The sequence below is a fragment of the Montipora foliosa genome, chromosome 10 (assembly GCF_036669935.1).
Source record: "Montipora foliosa isolate CH-2021 chromosome 10, ASM3666993v2, whole genome shotgun sequence".
In the NCBI taxonomy this organism is placed as follows: domain Eukaryota; kingdom Metazoa; phylum Cnidaria; class Anthozoa; order Scleractinia; family Acroporidae; genus Montipora; species Montipora foliosa.
The window spans coordinates 11,720,311-11,737,810 of record NC_090878.1 but is presented as its reverse complement, the minus strand read 5'-3'; the positions used below and the strand labels follow the sequence as shown (position 1 = coordinate 11,737,810).

Sequence of the window (17,500 nt, the reverse complement as noted above, 5' to 3'; positions counted from 1 at the left end):
GATACCGGAATGACTTTCGTTCCAGAATGTAGTTCGTACTGCATTCACATGGCAAAATCGACCGTAGGCTTTCTCTCATGCATGGTTTTTTACACCAGATCGAAAACAAAGATGGTGCAAGTTTCGCGGGACATGTTATTGTGCCTATTAATGGCCACATATGCAAGTTTAACTAACAACTTGACCATTGGGCTGCTTCTTTGGGCTAAACAGAAAAGACGAACAGGTCTTTTCACTCTGAGTTCAAATTGTAGCCTCGCTAATGTCTTCGTGTCGTCCCATTTCCAGCGAATATTCGTTTCTTTCTTACCCAGTATTTTCCTCACCATCTGCCATCTTGAAAACGATACGCATGCGCCACTCACCCCAGACTACACGGTTCATCTCGGAACGGAGTTCGTTTTCAGTTTACATGCTACTAGAATGAACTGTCCTGCCAGAACGAGAATTTCATTCGGATTGAAAACCGGGATGAACCCATTCCGGAATGACTGGTACGGGGACGAAATTTCGTCTCTCTATCATGTGAACAGATACAGAGGAATATATGGACATGGAATGAACTCAACTTTTAAAATGAAATTAAAATTTTCGCGGCTTTAAGACTGCCATTCAAACTTGTTCTTGAATCGGTGGATTCAATTGCATGTGGAATTTTTTTTTAATGCACAAAGCTAAAAATAGTACCTGGAAGAGAACAGAGCTCATTAGCGTTTACACAAACCCGTTTTCATTTGTAACCGCAACGTTTTTAATGCTTTTACGTATTCTCTTTACACGACATCGATCGAGACTGCAACAAAACGCTGCCAAAACTGGAGCGTTTTCAAAATGATACGGTTTCATCTATCATGTAAACTGCAAAACCGCATCAAGTTTGAATGAGGTCACTATTTTGGGCTCAAAAAATTTTCGTTGTTTGATTTTAAATTGTGAATCTTGCACGTAGTGCAGCTTACTCTTTTCTGGTTTGATTTCGCCTTTTCAATTTTCATGCATTTTGCTGTCCTTATATTGAGAAGCTTATCATAACGATAGGCAGAGCCTTTTCGAATTGGTAACTTTTTCGCAGCCGCTGGTATGCTCTGGCAAAGTAATAAAGAAAAAAACGAAGCGACGTTTCGGGATTCAACCTTCAAGAATTCATGTCTGGTGGGACAACTGAATTTTGTGGAACTTATTGTCTCCCTTTCGTCTGTGATGAGTTCGGCAAAACATTTAATATAAAGTTCCTTTCCTATTTTCTCCTGTCTCTAAATTCTCGAGTCCATTCCATTCGTAATTACTGATGGCGTAACCATTTCTGGTCAGGGATCATTTGGCGGTCCAGTTTGAGGATCATTTCTGGTCCGGGAATCATTTGCTGTCCAATTTGGGGATCATTTCCGTGACGCGATCATTTGCGGGCCTGTACAGGGCTTTAAATTCAATCTGGTTAACTTATTTCCATGTTTATTGAAGCGTGAAGAGGTGGTTTTCGTATTTAATACAATTAATGAAACTAAATAAGAAAACTAACCTAAAAGGGTGAGCGTCCCAAGACTTTCACCAGTGATTGTAGCTCCCACGAGTCTCCTGTAACCCAGTGGTAAAGAATCCGAAGTTGTAATCGGAAGGTCGTAGGTTTGACTCTTAAAAACGAGCACTCAGATTTTTTCCGAGTATGACCGAGACACCATCGAAATCATGGATCATGACATGGCTCCTACGAGTCTCTTATAGCTCAGTGCTTGAGCATCCGAAATACTGTGGTCATCGGAAGGCTGTCGTAGGTTAAAAACCTGCGAAGGAGCTCTCGGATTCTTTCCGAGTATCACTGAGTTACCATCGGAAATATCCTCTCTTCATTTCATTCACCGGGATTAACATTTGTCATCCACTTCATTTATATAGCAAGAAATCAATGCACGCTGCAGACAATTTCAGTCCTTGCAGTATAGAGGGACAGTTGTCATTGGAACCTACGATCATGGACAAATTCCTTTGGAGCACTCATTCCAGTACACATTTTTGGGACTTCACTGAGGCGCTCTCCCACTCCCCTCCCCACCCAATCAATGTTGGGCATAAACTGGTCCACTCTCAGTTCTGCACACTGTTTTCACTTCATTTCCCTCAAGTGACATTGAATGGGGGAAAGAGGATTGCAAAAGAGTCCAGAATATGCGATAAGTGAGTTGAAAGATAAAATGCTGAATTGTTCCGAAGAATTTGTCCATGATTGTTGTTTAATGGCGTAGCTTCCACTAGTTTCCTATAGCTCAGGGGTAGAGCATCAAAATAACTAGTAATCGGAATGTCGTAGGTTCGACTCCTGCAAATGGGCACTGAGATTTTGTCAGAGTACCCCTGAGTCAACATCGAAAAATAAGTCTCTTCAATTCATTAACCCGGGGGTTAACATGAAACATCTAGTTCTGTACAATTGCAAATGTACTCCATTTCGACACTTCAGTCCTAGCAGTAAAGAGACTGAGATAATTGTCACATGAGCATAACTGGGCTAATATCTCAAAGACATTTTGCCCTGAAATGCTCATTTTTGGCGAGTAGGCCTTTTGGATGTTGTCCTTTCATAATAGTGTTTTCACGTGACGCCACAGCAGCCACATTGATGTCGCTAAAGAAAGGGATGGCAGCCATGTTGATGTCTCTGACTAATTCTCCGGAAATTGCGCTGTGTTATCATGCAAATGTTTTCTTTTATTTCGGTAGAAAAACAAGGTTACTGATCACGTGAGTGAAAATACTCTATACCTCAAAAATGGCATAATTTCACAAATTTAGTTTTTTCATGACATCACACTTTAGAACTCTAAGAGGTAGCATTAGGAAAGATGTGGGTTTGTTCAAATGATGATCTGTGACCCAAATCTCATTTAAGCCTCAATGGATTGGTCTCGCGTAGTCTCAGAGTTGCATAAACAAAACAAAAAGATAGCAAGAAAGGCTTTTGTGAAAGCTCTATTTTGTAAAGCACTCGTAGCCAACTATTAGGGATAAGCCCCATTCCTTCTGCGACCTAAAATAAAATTTGTTGTGACGTTGCGTGAGTCCCATAACTTACTGAAACCTCGTTCCACATCTGGATAGCTGTAATTGATGTTGTTCCTTTGGGTTGTTTTTTTTTAGGACAGCAAAGGATATTAAACCACTGAATTCCTGCGAAATTCCTCCAGCTAGAATAGAAAAATTGGAAGAGGTGGGTCAAGGAGCATTTGGGAAAGTGCACAAAGCCAAATTGATTGACGGATTGGAGTTCTTTAACAAGAATACCAAAGACTGGTGTGAGAAAAATTTCAAGTACAAGATCGTTGCTGTTAAAGAATTACATGGTGGGTATGAAAGTGTCTATTCCTTGTATGGATCACACACCGAAGTAATTACCTTGCATTTGTATCCCGGGAGTCAATTAAGGTAAATAAGTATGCAATGCAAGCATCAACTATTAGCTTCGACTTCAACTGCATTGTATTATTATTTTCGATGTTTGTTTTAGAGAACTGCCCAACAATAGTTGAATACCTCTTCATATAGTTTGTTGGCTGTTTGGGTATGGCTAGCCTTTACATCGAATAGCGCTTTGCAGTCTGGAAAAATTTTAGTCATCTACATGTAGTCAGGTGTCAAATATTTATGCCTTGGACATTGTGATACAGTAGCTTTTTGCTTTGCACAAGACACACCTCTCATTCAGAAGCATGATGCCATTAATGGTACTTCGTAATGTGTTAAAAGGAGTTCCCTTAGGCCTAAGAACTTCAATTCATGTATCGCTCTTTGGTTGGAGTTTTGGATGACGTCATGGTAAGAGGGTCACTTTGTGACTCCTATACCAAGTAACGTGAATCTCATTATATAGCGGTATGTCGATGAGTGTGATTGCACTTATGTCATGACACTGCATACAGCAGCAAGCGACTCTCAAGGGTGAACCGGTTAAGGGCGATTAAAGGACTAGTTTACGGGCTTGACTTCGAAAGTGTTGTTGATGTAGGGATAAGGGACACTTGATTTATTCCCTTGACTCAATAAGCTGTAAACTCAAGTGAAGCTATGATCCTCGCAGTTATGAACGCGATTTTTGCAATTGTAGTTGAAGTCCTGAATTTTTCAGGCTTTACGCTTGATTTCATATCCGCTGTTCATATATAATCCATTTTGTATATAATTTCATCGTTAAACTGTAAACTGAAATTTTATTTAACAATTATTCCACGAGCGCACATCAAATATGAGATTGTAAATAGGTAACGAGGCGCGAAGTGTCAAGTTGGCGATAACCAGTCTCGTATCCAACAAGTGCGAATGGACTAATTGTTTTATTAAATTTTCATTACATTCTGAACGCTTGGACATTTGGAAATTAAGGCCAATTAGCTTCCAATTAGGTCATATAGTATATGAGCTGATAACCGATACAATATCTGAGGTCGAAGATTTAATAATAAAATATAACCAGGTATAAGATACTGAATTACTTCGGAAATATTCTGTCTGAGTATAAATTATAGCTCCTTGTGATGATAACTTATTGCTGAAAGAAAAACTAATGATACCTCGATTACTTGGGAATTTAAGACGATATTAGATAGATACGTGTGTGACGCGTCACAAATATGTTTTCACAAAATGTTCCCAAATCGTCAAGTATTACCACATAAGACAAGAACATCATTCTAAAAGCTTATTCTACGGTAATTTTGAGAGTGGAAATCAAGTTTACGGCCGACGGTAAATACAAGCACATTGTTGAGGCCACATGGAATATTTAATTACGTTTACACAACAAAAAGATGCTAACCCCACTTTTATATGAAAATCCTTTACTATTGCCATAAAATTTATCCAGATATCTTCACTAGGCTCTTAAGAATTAAGCTCTCTATGTAACTTTTTTTTTCCGTGATTTCAAGTAAAATTCCCTGAATTTCATTCCCTTAGGTGTGGGCCATTTCTGTCTCGCTCGATGGCGGTTTTCGGCATATCACAGTATGATGTCATTTCAACAATCCTTTGTTTATTTCAACCGATTCCAATAAAAACTGGCCAGTGGTTGTCTAATTTCATAAACATCCGATGTGCCAAATTTGTAAGGAAATGGAAGTAACGCAATTTCTCAACAATCTTACCCTGAACGGCTGCAATTTTGCGGCCGCGGTGGAGGGGGGTGTGGGAAATGGATTCAAAAGGAAATTCAGTTTAAATTGTTGATTGGGTGCTCTTAAAAATGACCAAGAAAATTGTCCAAAGAAATGTTTTTGAACAAAATGAGGACCCGGATTTTAAAGCGCTGATTGGCCTTTGAACGACTGAGCCCTGTAGAACATCTATTGCACCAGTAAGGGCCTGTTTACATGGAGATAAAGTGACCCTTCTAGAACCCTTGCCTATTGTATTTTCCGCTTTGGTTTACATGAGAGGTAGGGTCACCCTAGGGGTAGGGCCACCCTATCTGCTTGGTAGGGTAGCCCTAGGAGGGCCAACTTTTTGCCATGTAAACACTTGAGGTAGGATCACCCTTCTAGCAGGGTCAACGTTTGTGGGATCGGATTACTGTCAGATTGCAGCGAAAGTCTGTAATGAGGGTCACCCTTTCTCCATGTAAACAAGCCCTAAAACAAAATGTTCTATTAACTTGCCTGACGCACTCTACAAGCACTTGGACAGAACCATACGATATCACTAGCCTTCACAACCTTTTCTCTGTACACAACCCTCACTTTCAAATATGCAAAAAGTATTTATCTATCGCACGGACCATCCATCCATCCTTCCCCCTCAACTGCTACCTGTACGCCTACAAACATATCAAACTCACTCTCCTAAGCTCCGACTACCCCTAGTTCTTAAAACTGAAACTCCATTGGTTTTTGTTTTCAGTAGGACAAGTTTGACTAGTTAAAGTCGGAAAAGTCCGGAAGTGCAGTGAAAACAGCTCGTCTTAGGCTTAGCGGGTTAAAAAAATGCAAGGATTGTCTCGCCTTTATGACCGGAAATTCCCTCAAAGAGTTATACTATCTAGAGAGATGGTATATAACTCATTCTCATAAATGCCACAGCCAATTAGATTGCCCGTAGTGACAGCAAATGGAAATACTGGGTTGTGCTTTACCGCAAAGACTGCAGTCAGATTACAATAAAATAGATAACCGTTCATCACACTGCACATGAAACACTAAGCAACCTACTTTGAAACTGATTTGTTCAACATTATTTCATAACTTTTTTTCTCAAGAAAACGCCAATGAAGAGGAGAAATTAGAATTTCTGAAGGAGATTGAGCTCATGAAGCTACTGGGGAAGAATCCAAACGTGCTGCGTTTTGTAGGCTGTTGGACAGAGGCCACTCCACAGAAGACACCTATTCGTCTGATTATTGAGTATGTTCCCCATGGAGACTTGCTTCACTGGTTGAGAGCAAAAAGAAGTCAGGTAACTATGTTAGCCAAACATCATTAGTAAGCCAATTCCTATAGATGCATTAAGTATTAAGGGAAAAACAAAGAATATTACAACATTTGAATAGGAAAATTCAAAGGAGTGTTTTGTCCTAAGGCGAGCTTCACTTCCATCTTAAAACTAAACTCATCTGGCCCCAGTTGTTCCAATGGTGGATAGCGCTATCCACTGGATAACTCAATGGGTTTTGCTGGTGTTTATCCGCTGGATAGTGATTTATCCGGTGGATGGCGCTATCCACCTTTTGAACAATCGAGGCCTGGGTGTTAGCCAAAACAAATTCTATGGTTGTGACTTTGTGGGTCAATGAGGACCACAAACCGCTTTTTTATGATAACACTTATTGCTTACTTGTATACACAGATTAAAGGTTCTACCTTGGGAGCTGTCGTTATTACTGAAAGCAAAAAACAGTATGCAGAGACAAAAGAATGCAACACAGCTACACTAGACCAGGTATATGCTTCTTAATTTTGATATGATGTTAAATCCAGGATGCAAACCTGATAGATCTTTATTCTCATTCCTTTGTGCCATTTTTTTTTAAAACTGCAGCAATATCAAATGCCTAAAACCCACAGTAAACATTATTGGATAGCCTTGTAGAAATTATGTGTCTGCAGCTAAAGCTTATAGATACATGTAGCAACAGGCCATATAATTGTGATTCAGGGATGCAGCTAAGTGCCGGCTGCTGGTGAAAATCGCCGCTTGAGAAAAGGGTGATCGCCGGCTGAATCGAGGCTGCATTTTTGCCGTCGATCGAAGCAACTGAGAAGATCGCAAATTATTTTCTACAAAATTTAAAAGTCATTCGATGTATTAACAAAAAAAAAAAGAATTTCTGTTAGTCGACACGGAATTATCACTAGAATTCGATACTGGACATGAAATGAAAGCGTTGTTTAAGTACTTTTCGGCGTGTCTTCTCTTTCCTTGTATTTGCCATCTTGAAGAATGCCGGGTGTTGTGAATGCCAGGTCCCTTTGATGCTCAGAGCACAAACTTAACGGCCACAACCGAACCAGCTTCGACCTGTTATGTTACACCGTGCAACGCCTGCTGGAACTTTTTTGCAGTGCCGTTGCACACAAGTTTCAACTAAAAGTTTCAACGTGTAACAGTGGCTTTCTGCTGCCATTGATAATTTTGTGACTAAGTGACCATGTAATCTGTTGTTTCTCTTACTAGAAGAGTAATAGACATTTAGAGTTATAGAAGGCAAAGTAGAGTGTTAAGGTGATTCCTCAGTATTGCATTGCGCATCCCTACTGCGCACGATTTTTGCGTCATTAGCGCGCGCAAATTAGCGTGTGCACGTACACAGCGAAAGAAATTTCCCTCAAGCTAAGCTCGATAGCGAAATAAATGCTCATTTTCTTTTAAACGAGCATGGTGACCTGTATTTTTTATTGCATAATAATAGTGTGCATATTGTGTCCCTTAATTTAAAAGAAAACTAAAAAAATTTATCGGAAGCAAAAAAAGATCTAGGCGAAAGCATGTTGGAACCCGTTACTCTGTGATGCAAATTATGACCGCAAAAATAACGACTCTACGAACGCTTTACGTCCACGTCGTTTCAAATAGTGTTATGTTTCCACAAATTTTATATAATATTGTTCTATATGCTCGACATTTTCTACCTGCTAAGTTTTTTTCCGAGTATTACTTTTATAAACTACCTATCGAGCTACCGCAAAATGTAACGTGGACCGATGAATAATGCGCCTAAATAGCACGAGTACAAGCATAAATTGGGTAAGATTGGCCCATCATATCTCTTAAGCGAGAATGGTGACCTATCATTTTTATTGTTTTTTTCGAAACAGTGCTTGGTAGAGAACATTCAGGGAAAGTTTTAAAAAAATTCATCGGGAACTTTAATTTCTGAGGAATCACCTTAACATAAATTGATTTGACTATAAAAAAAAATAATAATAATAAACAATGCCAGCCCAAAAAAGGATAATTAACTTGAAGGCTGAGGCTTAAATCAATGTTTGTTAACTCAACTGCCATGAATCTTTTGTTAATTTAACGGAATAAATTTCTCACTTAGGGTGGTGAAGCAGATGGGATTAAAACAGTTGTGTTGTATGAAAACAGCTGCATTTCCACATGTGCCCCAGAACATGAGGAAATCATCGCTTCTGGCAACATTGATTCTGCATCACCCTTGATGTGCTTCCCCTCTACATCGGCAGAAGATCACAAAGAAACAATCACCTCTAGCAGAAATGAATGTGTGATACCCTTGATTGCCATTAGCTGCCCTACCACATCTGGGGAAGGACAGAAAAAAGCCCTCCCTTCTGGCAACGATGAATGCACAATACCCTTTTTAAGCCTCCCTTCAATAAGTGGAGAAGAATATGATGAAACTATTGCTTCTGGCAACAGTAAAAGCACAATACCATTGTCCAGCATCCCTCCTGCTTATGCAGGAGACGATGAAGGAGATCTCATCGGTGATATCAATGATGAAAGTGGGATTCCTTTGCTCAACTGCTCTTCAACATATCCAGCAGGAAATGAAGGAACTGACATCGCTGATGGCAGCAATGCGATACCTTTGGTGGTAGTTTCGTCATCCGCGTCAAACCAGGAAGATGTTCCCACCAAAAATATGGGCGATGAATGTGATGAGGATTGCGAGTCATTTGCTCCACTTGATCTTATAAAACTTGCCTGGCAGATTGCAAGTGGCATGGTAAGCTAATAATGATTGGAATGACATAAGTCAATATTCGCAAACCATCTGGTTGTAATCGCTATAATTGCTCAGCTAGCTTCAGGGTCTAGCCATAGCAGCAATACGATCTCTCTTTGTGACTGGGAATCACGATTACCTAAACTCTATCCAAGTCAGTGTTGTAATATTGTTGTGCGTAGCATTAAGGGAAATCTTCGCATTGCTTAAAAGGTGGTTGATTGGTCCTCTGAGCTTTGTAATGCCTGGCTTGGCATATCAGTACATGTTGTTGCTCTTAGTTTCTTTATGGTGTTCGGTTAGTATCATACTGATGAGATTTTTAGTGGAGTGGAAGTATTGAACTCCTATCCTTGTATAAACAAATTCTTTCGTTTAAAAAGGGCTAATACCTAACGCTAAGTAAGTCTATTTGAAGAAATCAATTATGTTAGGAGTCACTTTCACTGGATGTACAATTGGCGTGATATGATCAAGGAGTCTCTTTGGCCCGCGGTTTCTTGAAATTCTCCAGTTCCCAAGCCACTAGCCAGGACTTTGCATCTCAAATCCATAGGAATACCCATGGTTATTCTTTTTGGTTTACAGACCTATCTTTCCCAGAAGGGCCTAGTCCACAGGGACTTAGCAGCAAGGAACATTCTCGTGGGTCATGGTAAGAGAGTCAAGATTGCTGACTTTGGATTGATGAGGCATTTGTACCATGAGGTGTACAAAGTAGACACTGGGAAGAAACTGCCAGTGAAGTGGATGGCTCCCGAGTCAATTTTTGAGGAGATCTTCACCACGAGGAGCGATGTGTGAGTATTAGGTTTGATAACTAACGCAATGCAGCGCGCGTGCAAGGATTGCAACAAAAAAAACATGGCTCCGATACAACAATCATTTTATTTGCTCAATGCATCCGTTATCTGTACTATTTTTCCTCATAATTGAACAAAGTGTTTTGATGGTTTTAGTCTTTTATGAGAAATATATGCTAGAAATGGTAACAATGCACTGAATGCAATGAACTTCGCAATTCGCAGATCTTTCTTTGTTATGGAAAGAACCCTGTTAAATGCAGGGCATGTGTAGTTAGTCAAAAAATTGCGAATGAATGTGGAAAGGCTTTCTCGGAAATACGCCTATTTCTCGAGAACCACTCGTTAGAATTGAACGCAATTTGGCACAAAGTTACTTTGAAATACTTAACTGGAGAATTAAAAAAAATTTAAACTTTAACAGAGGAAATTCTAGATATTCCAGTGAACCTTCAAGAAGAGATAATTAAAGATTTCTCTGTCAATTAAATTTTTATTAAAATAGTGTTAACTTGTGAGCATCGTTACAAGCTTGTTGCATGCAAATTATAAAGAAAATCTAACGACCAGTTTTTCTGCAAATAAACAAAACCGATTTTAAAGGTCTGTTTATATTTATTCATGTTGCCATGGCAATTGCATATACGTCAGCTTAACTATCAAAAAACCGAAGATCGTGTTGTTAACTTTTTACCTACCATTTTTGGGGACCAAAGGATCAAGGGTTTTAGAGAAAAAGGTAAATGAAACATTGGTAGGGAGTCAGGGTGGCTTAGTGGTTATCTATCGGGCCTCCCACCACTGCGAGCCGGGGTTCAATTCTGCATGTGGGCTGAGTTTCAGCCGATCTCAACCTGACTCGAGGGTTTTTCTCCGGGTTCTCCGGTTTTCCTCACTCATCAAAATCGACTCGCAGCTATTTAACATCTAGCTATGGTGCTGTGCTCCGACATCAAACATGGACTGTGTAGCGGCAGCCAGAGGCGCATTTGTATGCTTTCAGTCCGATGTCGTGAGCCACGCGCTTCGCAATTCAGTCGTCGACTGCAAGTAAGGGTGATTAGCACTAGCAATATTGAACTTTATTCAGCCACCTTAAGTCAATACTGAAACACAAGATAATCAACATTGTTACTGTATTTTGCATTTCCTATTTTCCCATCCCCATAATGCAATACGTCTTGTGGGGTTCTTTACATAAAAACAATACAAGTTATTTACTGTTGGGCCTGTATCATGCTTCAGTGAATTGGATATCCATTGCTTAACCGCCCCCCCCCCCCCCCCCCCAAAAAAAAAAATAATTAACTGGAGATAACTTGTCATCTTTGGTATTGTATTAATTCAATTTCACTTCTAATTCCAAACTACACACCAGCAGCAAAATGAACACTATTTAGTTTTGCTGATCCATTTGTTTTACTTGCAGTTGGTCCTATGGCGTGGTCCTGTGGGAAATCGCAACTCTTGGTCAGTGATAAGAATTATTTATACAATTTTAATTAATATATTTTTACCATACTTTTAGTCGTTTGCTGATGATGAGACTCGAATGCAAGAACATGTGTTTTGTGAAACTACAGTTATTCAAAAGTGTGTGTATCATCTCTTCGATATTACGATAACCTGGCCCTGGCCTGGCCCGGATAACTTTATCCAATAGATAAGCCTCCATCATTTTTTTTTTTATAAAATATACTCCACATTGCACAATTAAACGTTGGCCACTTGACTGGCTGACTGACTTGCCAATGGCCCACTTACCATCTGACCGGTTGAACAAACGAGCAAACAAAGGAACGATTTTCTTATTTATTATTTTGCACTTTAAAAGCCCATTACATAAATTGTTAGTGACAGAGTGGCTGAAACAGTATGCTTATTAAATTGAAGCAACAATTAGACTATTGCACAAGACCGTGTTATTAAAGCTTGTCTCAGTGCTGTTTTTAGCTTTATATATAAATTTAAATTGGTTGCCTTACTTTGACAGAGTAGGTACAGGCTTTTGCAAACAGGTGATCTTAAATATATGAATACAAACCATGATTACGTTTATTTTGGAGACTAGACGTTGGGTTGTGAGTCATAAAATTTACACACAACCCGCGAAAAGTTCCCATTTCTTCGTTTCCCCGCCATTTACTATGTCATATCTTGATTCAGGTAAAGGAATGTGTTAAATTAGAGTACTTTTGTTCTAAATTAGATGGCCATATAGGATATCACACCACATATCAAGTCTTATTCGAGCCACTTACGGAAACTAGAAATGAACCGATGATCAGTAATAGTAGTACGACTGAGTGGAGTACAATTAAGGAAGTAATCGTGCAAATGGTTTCAAAATTGGCCGAACGCGCAGCGCGAGGCCGATATAATTTAGGAAGTAATTGTGGAAATGGTTTCAAAATCAGCCGAACTCGCAGCACGAGGCTGATTAGAAATTACGAGTAATAGGTACGATTAGTTTTAAAAGCTGCTACTGTCCTGGTATGCGAAAGTTCAGTTTAGTTTTCAGACCTTGGCTTTAAATCGTTGCATCCTTAAGCTCCCTATTCACGAAGTTAGGGAGAATGACCAACAAAGATGAACTGGCGTTTCTAGTGCGTCTTGAAAGAAAAAGTGCATTTTCTGTTCACCGCTTGCTAGTTGGCACTTGTCTGTATAAAAAATTGAAATGAAAGTCTATGAGTTTTGTACTCTTGGTTCTCCGCCTTGCGAAACAATAGGCAGAAGTCCAATTTATATTATCACTATTGTCAGTCTACAGTCCATGAACCCGAGTCACCTCTCTTGGCTAGTGTCCAGGGTTTAAATTTTTCTCAGATTCTCTGTACACAAGTGCACTTACTTAACTGGTATTTTTTCTTTATAGTTCAAGAAAGCAGGCTTGAATTTTAGTACGTTTTCGGCTATGTAAAGTTCCTTCTACGAAAAAAAACCGGTTGTTACTGATGATGCTGCCGATCCATCCATCTAGGCCCGGAATTTTGTTTAAGTCTTGCACTAATTCAAGTGCTGAGGACAGGGATTTTACTAAAGCAATTAAAATCAATGTAGCATCATCCGCAAACTGGGTTATATTTACTTCGTGATTATCTGCGTAGGCACTTCTTATGGTTGCGTTGTTTCCAGTTGCTTTGGCCATTACATGTACCTCCACGTAAAGGATAAAAGAGATGCGTTGACAGAAAACAGCCCTTTCTTACACCTCAAACATTGAATGAAAAAGCCTGGACAAGCTGACTGACAGATGGATGGACTCATGCACTGACTGGTTCGATGAGTAAATGAACTAAGAAGAGTGAAACGTCTAGCCAACTGACTGTTTGTCCGACTACCTATCTGGCTGACCTACCTACCCACTCAAACTGACTAAATGAATGCGTTATCAAAGGAGCTGGCTGGTTAACTACAACTGTAACCGACTTGATGAGTTACTCAAAGGCTAACTGGCTGACCGGCTAACATTGACTAACAGGCTGACTGACTGACTGAATGACTGAGTAAACAAATGAGGGAATGAACCAAATCTGGCCATCCAACTAGTAAAGCAACTATCCAAAGGACTGAGCGGTTGACACAGAGACTGAGTGGTTAACCAATAGATTAATTGAATAACTGACTGACAGGCTGAATGAGCACGGAAAGAAATGAAGGAAGTTAGTGTGATGAATGAGCAGACTCACAGAAATTAGATCACGCAAACGAACGGGGAAACATACTCAGGTTTTTTTTTTGTGCGTGTTTTCTTTTGTTTTGTTTTGTTTTGTTTTGTTTTGTTTGGGAGAGGGGGTGGGGTGAGGAGAGGTTAAACGTCTGTAAGATAGTCCAACGCCAAGGTTTATACGTGACCAATCCGCCACTTTTTCCTCAGTTCATGATAAAAATAGGCTGAACGATCTCGATTTTCCCAAGTTTGCGTGTATTTGTTTATTGTGAGGTTCAAATGTTTATGAAATCGGGGTTTTCTTTAGTAAAACACCTCGCTTTCTTTAAATGGTTTATGGTGTGCCTCAAGACATGTTTTGTGAATAATTTACAGGGGGCTCACCTTACGCTCTGAAGAAACACAAAGAGGTCTTGGAGAGCTTGAAGAGTGGTTACAGACTGGAAAAACCTGACATGTGCACAGACCGTGTGTAAGTTCTCCCTAAGTAACTATAGGCAGGAAACATCATATGAAACCATTTTAAGAAAGGTGTGGTACATACGATCGAAGGAGGAATGTTTTGAATTTCATAGTGTGAGTGAGTTGTTTGATCTGTTTTCATGCCTCTTTGCATCCGTCTTCCTGAAACACAAAATGCTTGATGATAACTACTAGGCTAACTACCAGCTAACACAGTTGAAATTTGTTGCGACTTCATTAAAATGTGAGTTTGAAAGAAAGACCTCCTGTCGTATCTGGTCTCGCAGAACTCAAAGATGTACAAAGCCACTATCTTTGCCTTAGTTTCCATTTCCTCCAACTCACACTTCCTGAAACGACTCAAGAATTGACTGGAGCTACATTTTCATGGATTTCAGAAACCGCCTTTAGGTATTTTACTAGTTTACCTACATTGTAGAAATGCTGCGGAGGGGAAGGGAGATAGTCAAGTAGGCTTGCAGTAATTTAACGACGGTTCGCTGGCGAAGCTGCGATAACGTTTATCACGGATAAAAGAAGCAAAAATGAACTACAAGACTAAAAAACAGAGCAGTTTTACAGGTTAAGTTACCTCGAATTGGCAAAGTAGCTGCAAGCTTCTGTTGTAATTGTAATCTTATGTGTAGCGAGCAATTTACTCACATTTATTAGGAACGAAGACTCTGGGACGTACATCTTAAAGGCCCAGTTTCACCCATTCGGCATTGCGCCCGTTTGTTATTGTTTTCAAATGACGAAATGATTCCTCATTGGCTCTTTGCTTATCGCCGGTTTCCTCTGTTTCTTGTCGATTCGAAGCGCGCCAATTTAAGATTGTCTTTTTCACTTTCTTTGGCTAATAACTTGTATTGAAAACTTTGCCGCATCCGTGGTTCATGGACAGCTTTCTACAAGACGCCGCAAACACAGCTGTAAATTTTTACGGGTCAGCACTGGACTCTAACGAAGAGGACAACGAGGAAGAAGGATTAGACGTAACTACAGAGGTGAGACATTTCAAATGGCAATTTGCACGCGGCCGCGGTACTGAATTTATATTTCGTTACAACACCTGAATTGTCTCTTTCTTTTTCAGGGAATAGAAAATGAAAGACTCAACTGTATTTGTTCAGGGCGATGTGCACGGAAGAGAGGAAGAGGAGAATGTCCGTGCAAAGCAGCCGACCTCAGGTGTGCCGACGCTTGTAAATAATTGTGTCAAGTCCAAGTGGAAAAATCAGGTATGATAACGCCGTATGATACAGAAGCTTACAAATGAATGTTCTATCACAATAATTTAACCATTCTTCTAGCGTTTATTTATATATTTTTTCGTCTACGGATTTGGTATCAACAGTAGCAGTCACACAAAGAAGCCAGAAAGAAGCCAGGAAAATATATAAATTCCTGATGGTGCCGAGCGGTGGGACGTTCCATTCACGATCTGACCCCGGGGTATGGACGAGTAGGTTCTTACTGGTCGGATTTTTGTCGGAACCCTGTGAAAAAACCTTTCCTACCCCTTCACTTTTCGTCGGTGCCTTTGAAAAAGATTCCTACCAGTCGAATTCTGATTGACCTCATCCATAGGGGGGTGGGGGGGGGGGGGGCGTGGGGGTGTCAACATCCATCGGCATTGCTGATGCTCAAATATGTAATGCTGGCATCTAGCCGTAAATCTCAAGCTTGTATAGGTTATCTTTATTCGAAAATTATCTTTATTTTGTGAAATTTCATGCTAGGAATTCATTCAATCCCTGGATAACCCTACAAAGAATGACTTGCTGGTTAAATCATTGAGTATGGGCAGGGCAGTTTGGACTTCGCTAAAAAGCTAGTTGCAGACAACCTACCCGAAGAGCCTGCACCTCAAAAATACCTACCTGTACGATGGTGCCAGTGTCAGGTTTGTGTGCCAGTGAAACAGAGGAAGAAAATGTCTGTTGCAAGACACGGCAGTGCATCACTTCTTATTGAACATTTCATAACATTTGCTTGGACAGAGACATTCTTGAAGTGTGCATGAAGGCACGGTGTGATATCAGAGCTGATGAATTCCATTTTTCCATGGAAAGCTTACGCAAAGCAGCCTATCGTCAGTTCTCTCTCTGGAAATATAGGAAATTGGGTAGAGGGAACAAGACGAGTCCTACGTGTTTGTGCAGTAAGGATGATTCGACTAGCATTTCCTTCTCCTGGTGGGAGATACATGGGATTTCGAAATAATTGACATGTGAACATCTGTCACTCATGCTTAGTGCATAGTATAAGCCTGATCAGAAACACATATTCCCTCCCATGCCCATTTTTACCTTGGCCTGGATCATGTTATTGGGTTGTGTGGCCAATCACTACTGATAGTCATAAGCAGAAAGTGAACTTTATCAAGACGTATTTATTCTGTTACCTACTATTTCTATACATTTAAAGAAACCAACTTATTTACTGCATATAACAAGTACTGAATTTACATAAAACTTTGTTGAAAAATGATGTAATTCAAAACTATTGCTTGCTTTTCTTCAGCATTATTATAAATTTATCTTTATGATTATTTATAAATTCATACCATCAGCTTGCTGTAGATGTCTGTTATGAAAAGTGGGACTATTTCCCTGCTGATGCATCTACTAGGACGTAACATAGATATGAAACATTGTTTTTTCAAACTTTTCCATGTAACAGGGAAAGCCCTTAGTCCATTTCTACTTCAGTCTGTAAATGTTGATAAATACATGGACATTTCAGAAACAGTTTCTGATGCAGAAAGATGTAGCATGCTGTTCCAATGCTCATTTTAGCTTCTTTTCAAAACAAAAAGGTCCTTTCATCAACTCTTCAGTTGGCGGGGGCTCCTTCATGCCAATAGTGTGGGCAATTTGCTTTGGGTAAGATTCATTCATTCTATCGGAAGGCAATGTGAAACTTCCCTCATACATGGAGCGCCTACGCAGCATTTTTGCTACAGGTAAGGGGAAGTAACTGAAAGATTTTTCTTCTTTCACAATTTCGGCATGAAATTTTTGAAACCTTTTTGACTATTTTCTATGGCCTTGTTCTTTTCGCGCTTTAGTAAGTTTTGATTTTCTTGACAAGTGCATGTTGTGGTTGATTGCAGCCAGCGTTACTCTCATGATGAAGTAAGGATACCTTGTAGAAGGTGATCAGATACTACACAGTTATTACTTGCAACACACAAAGTAAATAAATAAATTGGTTTGAACTGGATCCTGTAGTGGTTCTAAATTGAGTGTTGTAAAACCAAAACCAAACGCATTACTAAACAATTACCAGTAGACCTCTCAGCCATTCAAGTGAAACCAGAACAGAAGCAACTGCCCGATTACTATCAACACTCAATTGACTTCCTTCCATGACTGAAGTAAA

The 17,500-nt window shown here is 39.8% G+C and overlaps 1 protein-coding gene and 1 long non-coding RNA gene across 3 annotated transcripts in view; both read left to right on the top strand.

Annotated features, from left to right (window-relative positions):
* LOC137973186 (tyrosine-protein kinase receptor torso-like) overlaps positions 1 to 17,500 on the top strand; it is a 46,267-nt gene that overhangs the window by 22,322 nt on the left and 6,445 nt on the right. For both annotated transcript variants that reach the window (XM_068819954.1, XM_068819953.1), the window contains exons 6-12: positions 3,133 to 3,335; positions 6,239 to 6,435; positions 6,826 to 6,918; positions 8,525 to 9,175; positions 9,764 to 9,975; positions 11,408 to 11,448; positions 14,027 to 14,123. In XM_068819954.1, coding sequence (XP_068676055.1) covers positions 3,133 to 3,335; positions 6,239 to 6,435; positions 6,826 to 6,918; positions 8,525 to 9,175; positions 9,764 to 9,975; positions 11,408 to 11,448; positions 14,027 to 14,123 — 1,494 coding nt within the window. The remainder of the gene's footprint in view (positions 1 to 3,132; positions 3,336 to 6,238; positions 6,436 to 6,825; positions 6,919 to 8,524; positions 9,176 to 9,763; positions 9,976 to 11,407; positions 11,449 to 14,026; positions 14,124 to 17,500) is intronic.
* Positions 14,130 to 17,286, top strand: LOC137973187 (uncharacterized). Its single transcript, XR_011117177.1, has 3 exons — positions 14,130 to 15,120; positions 15,210 to 15,354; positions 15,856 to 17,286. It is a non-coding gene; the product is annotated as an uncharacterized lncRNA (long non-coding RNA).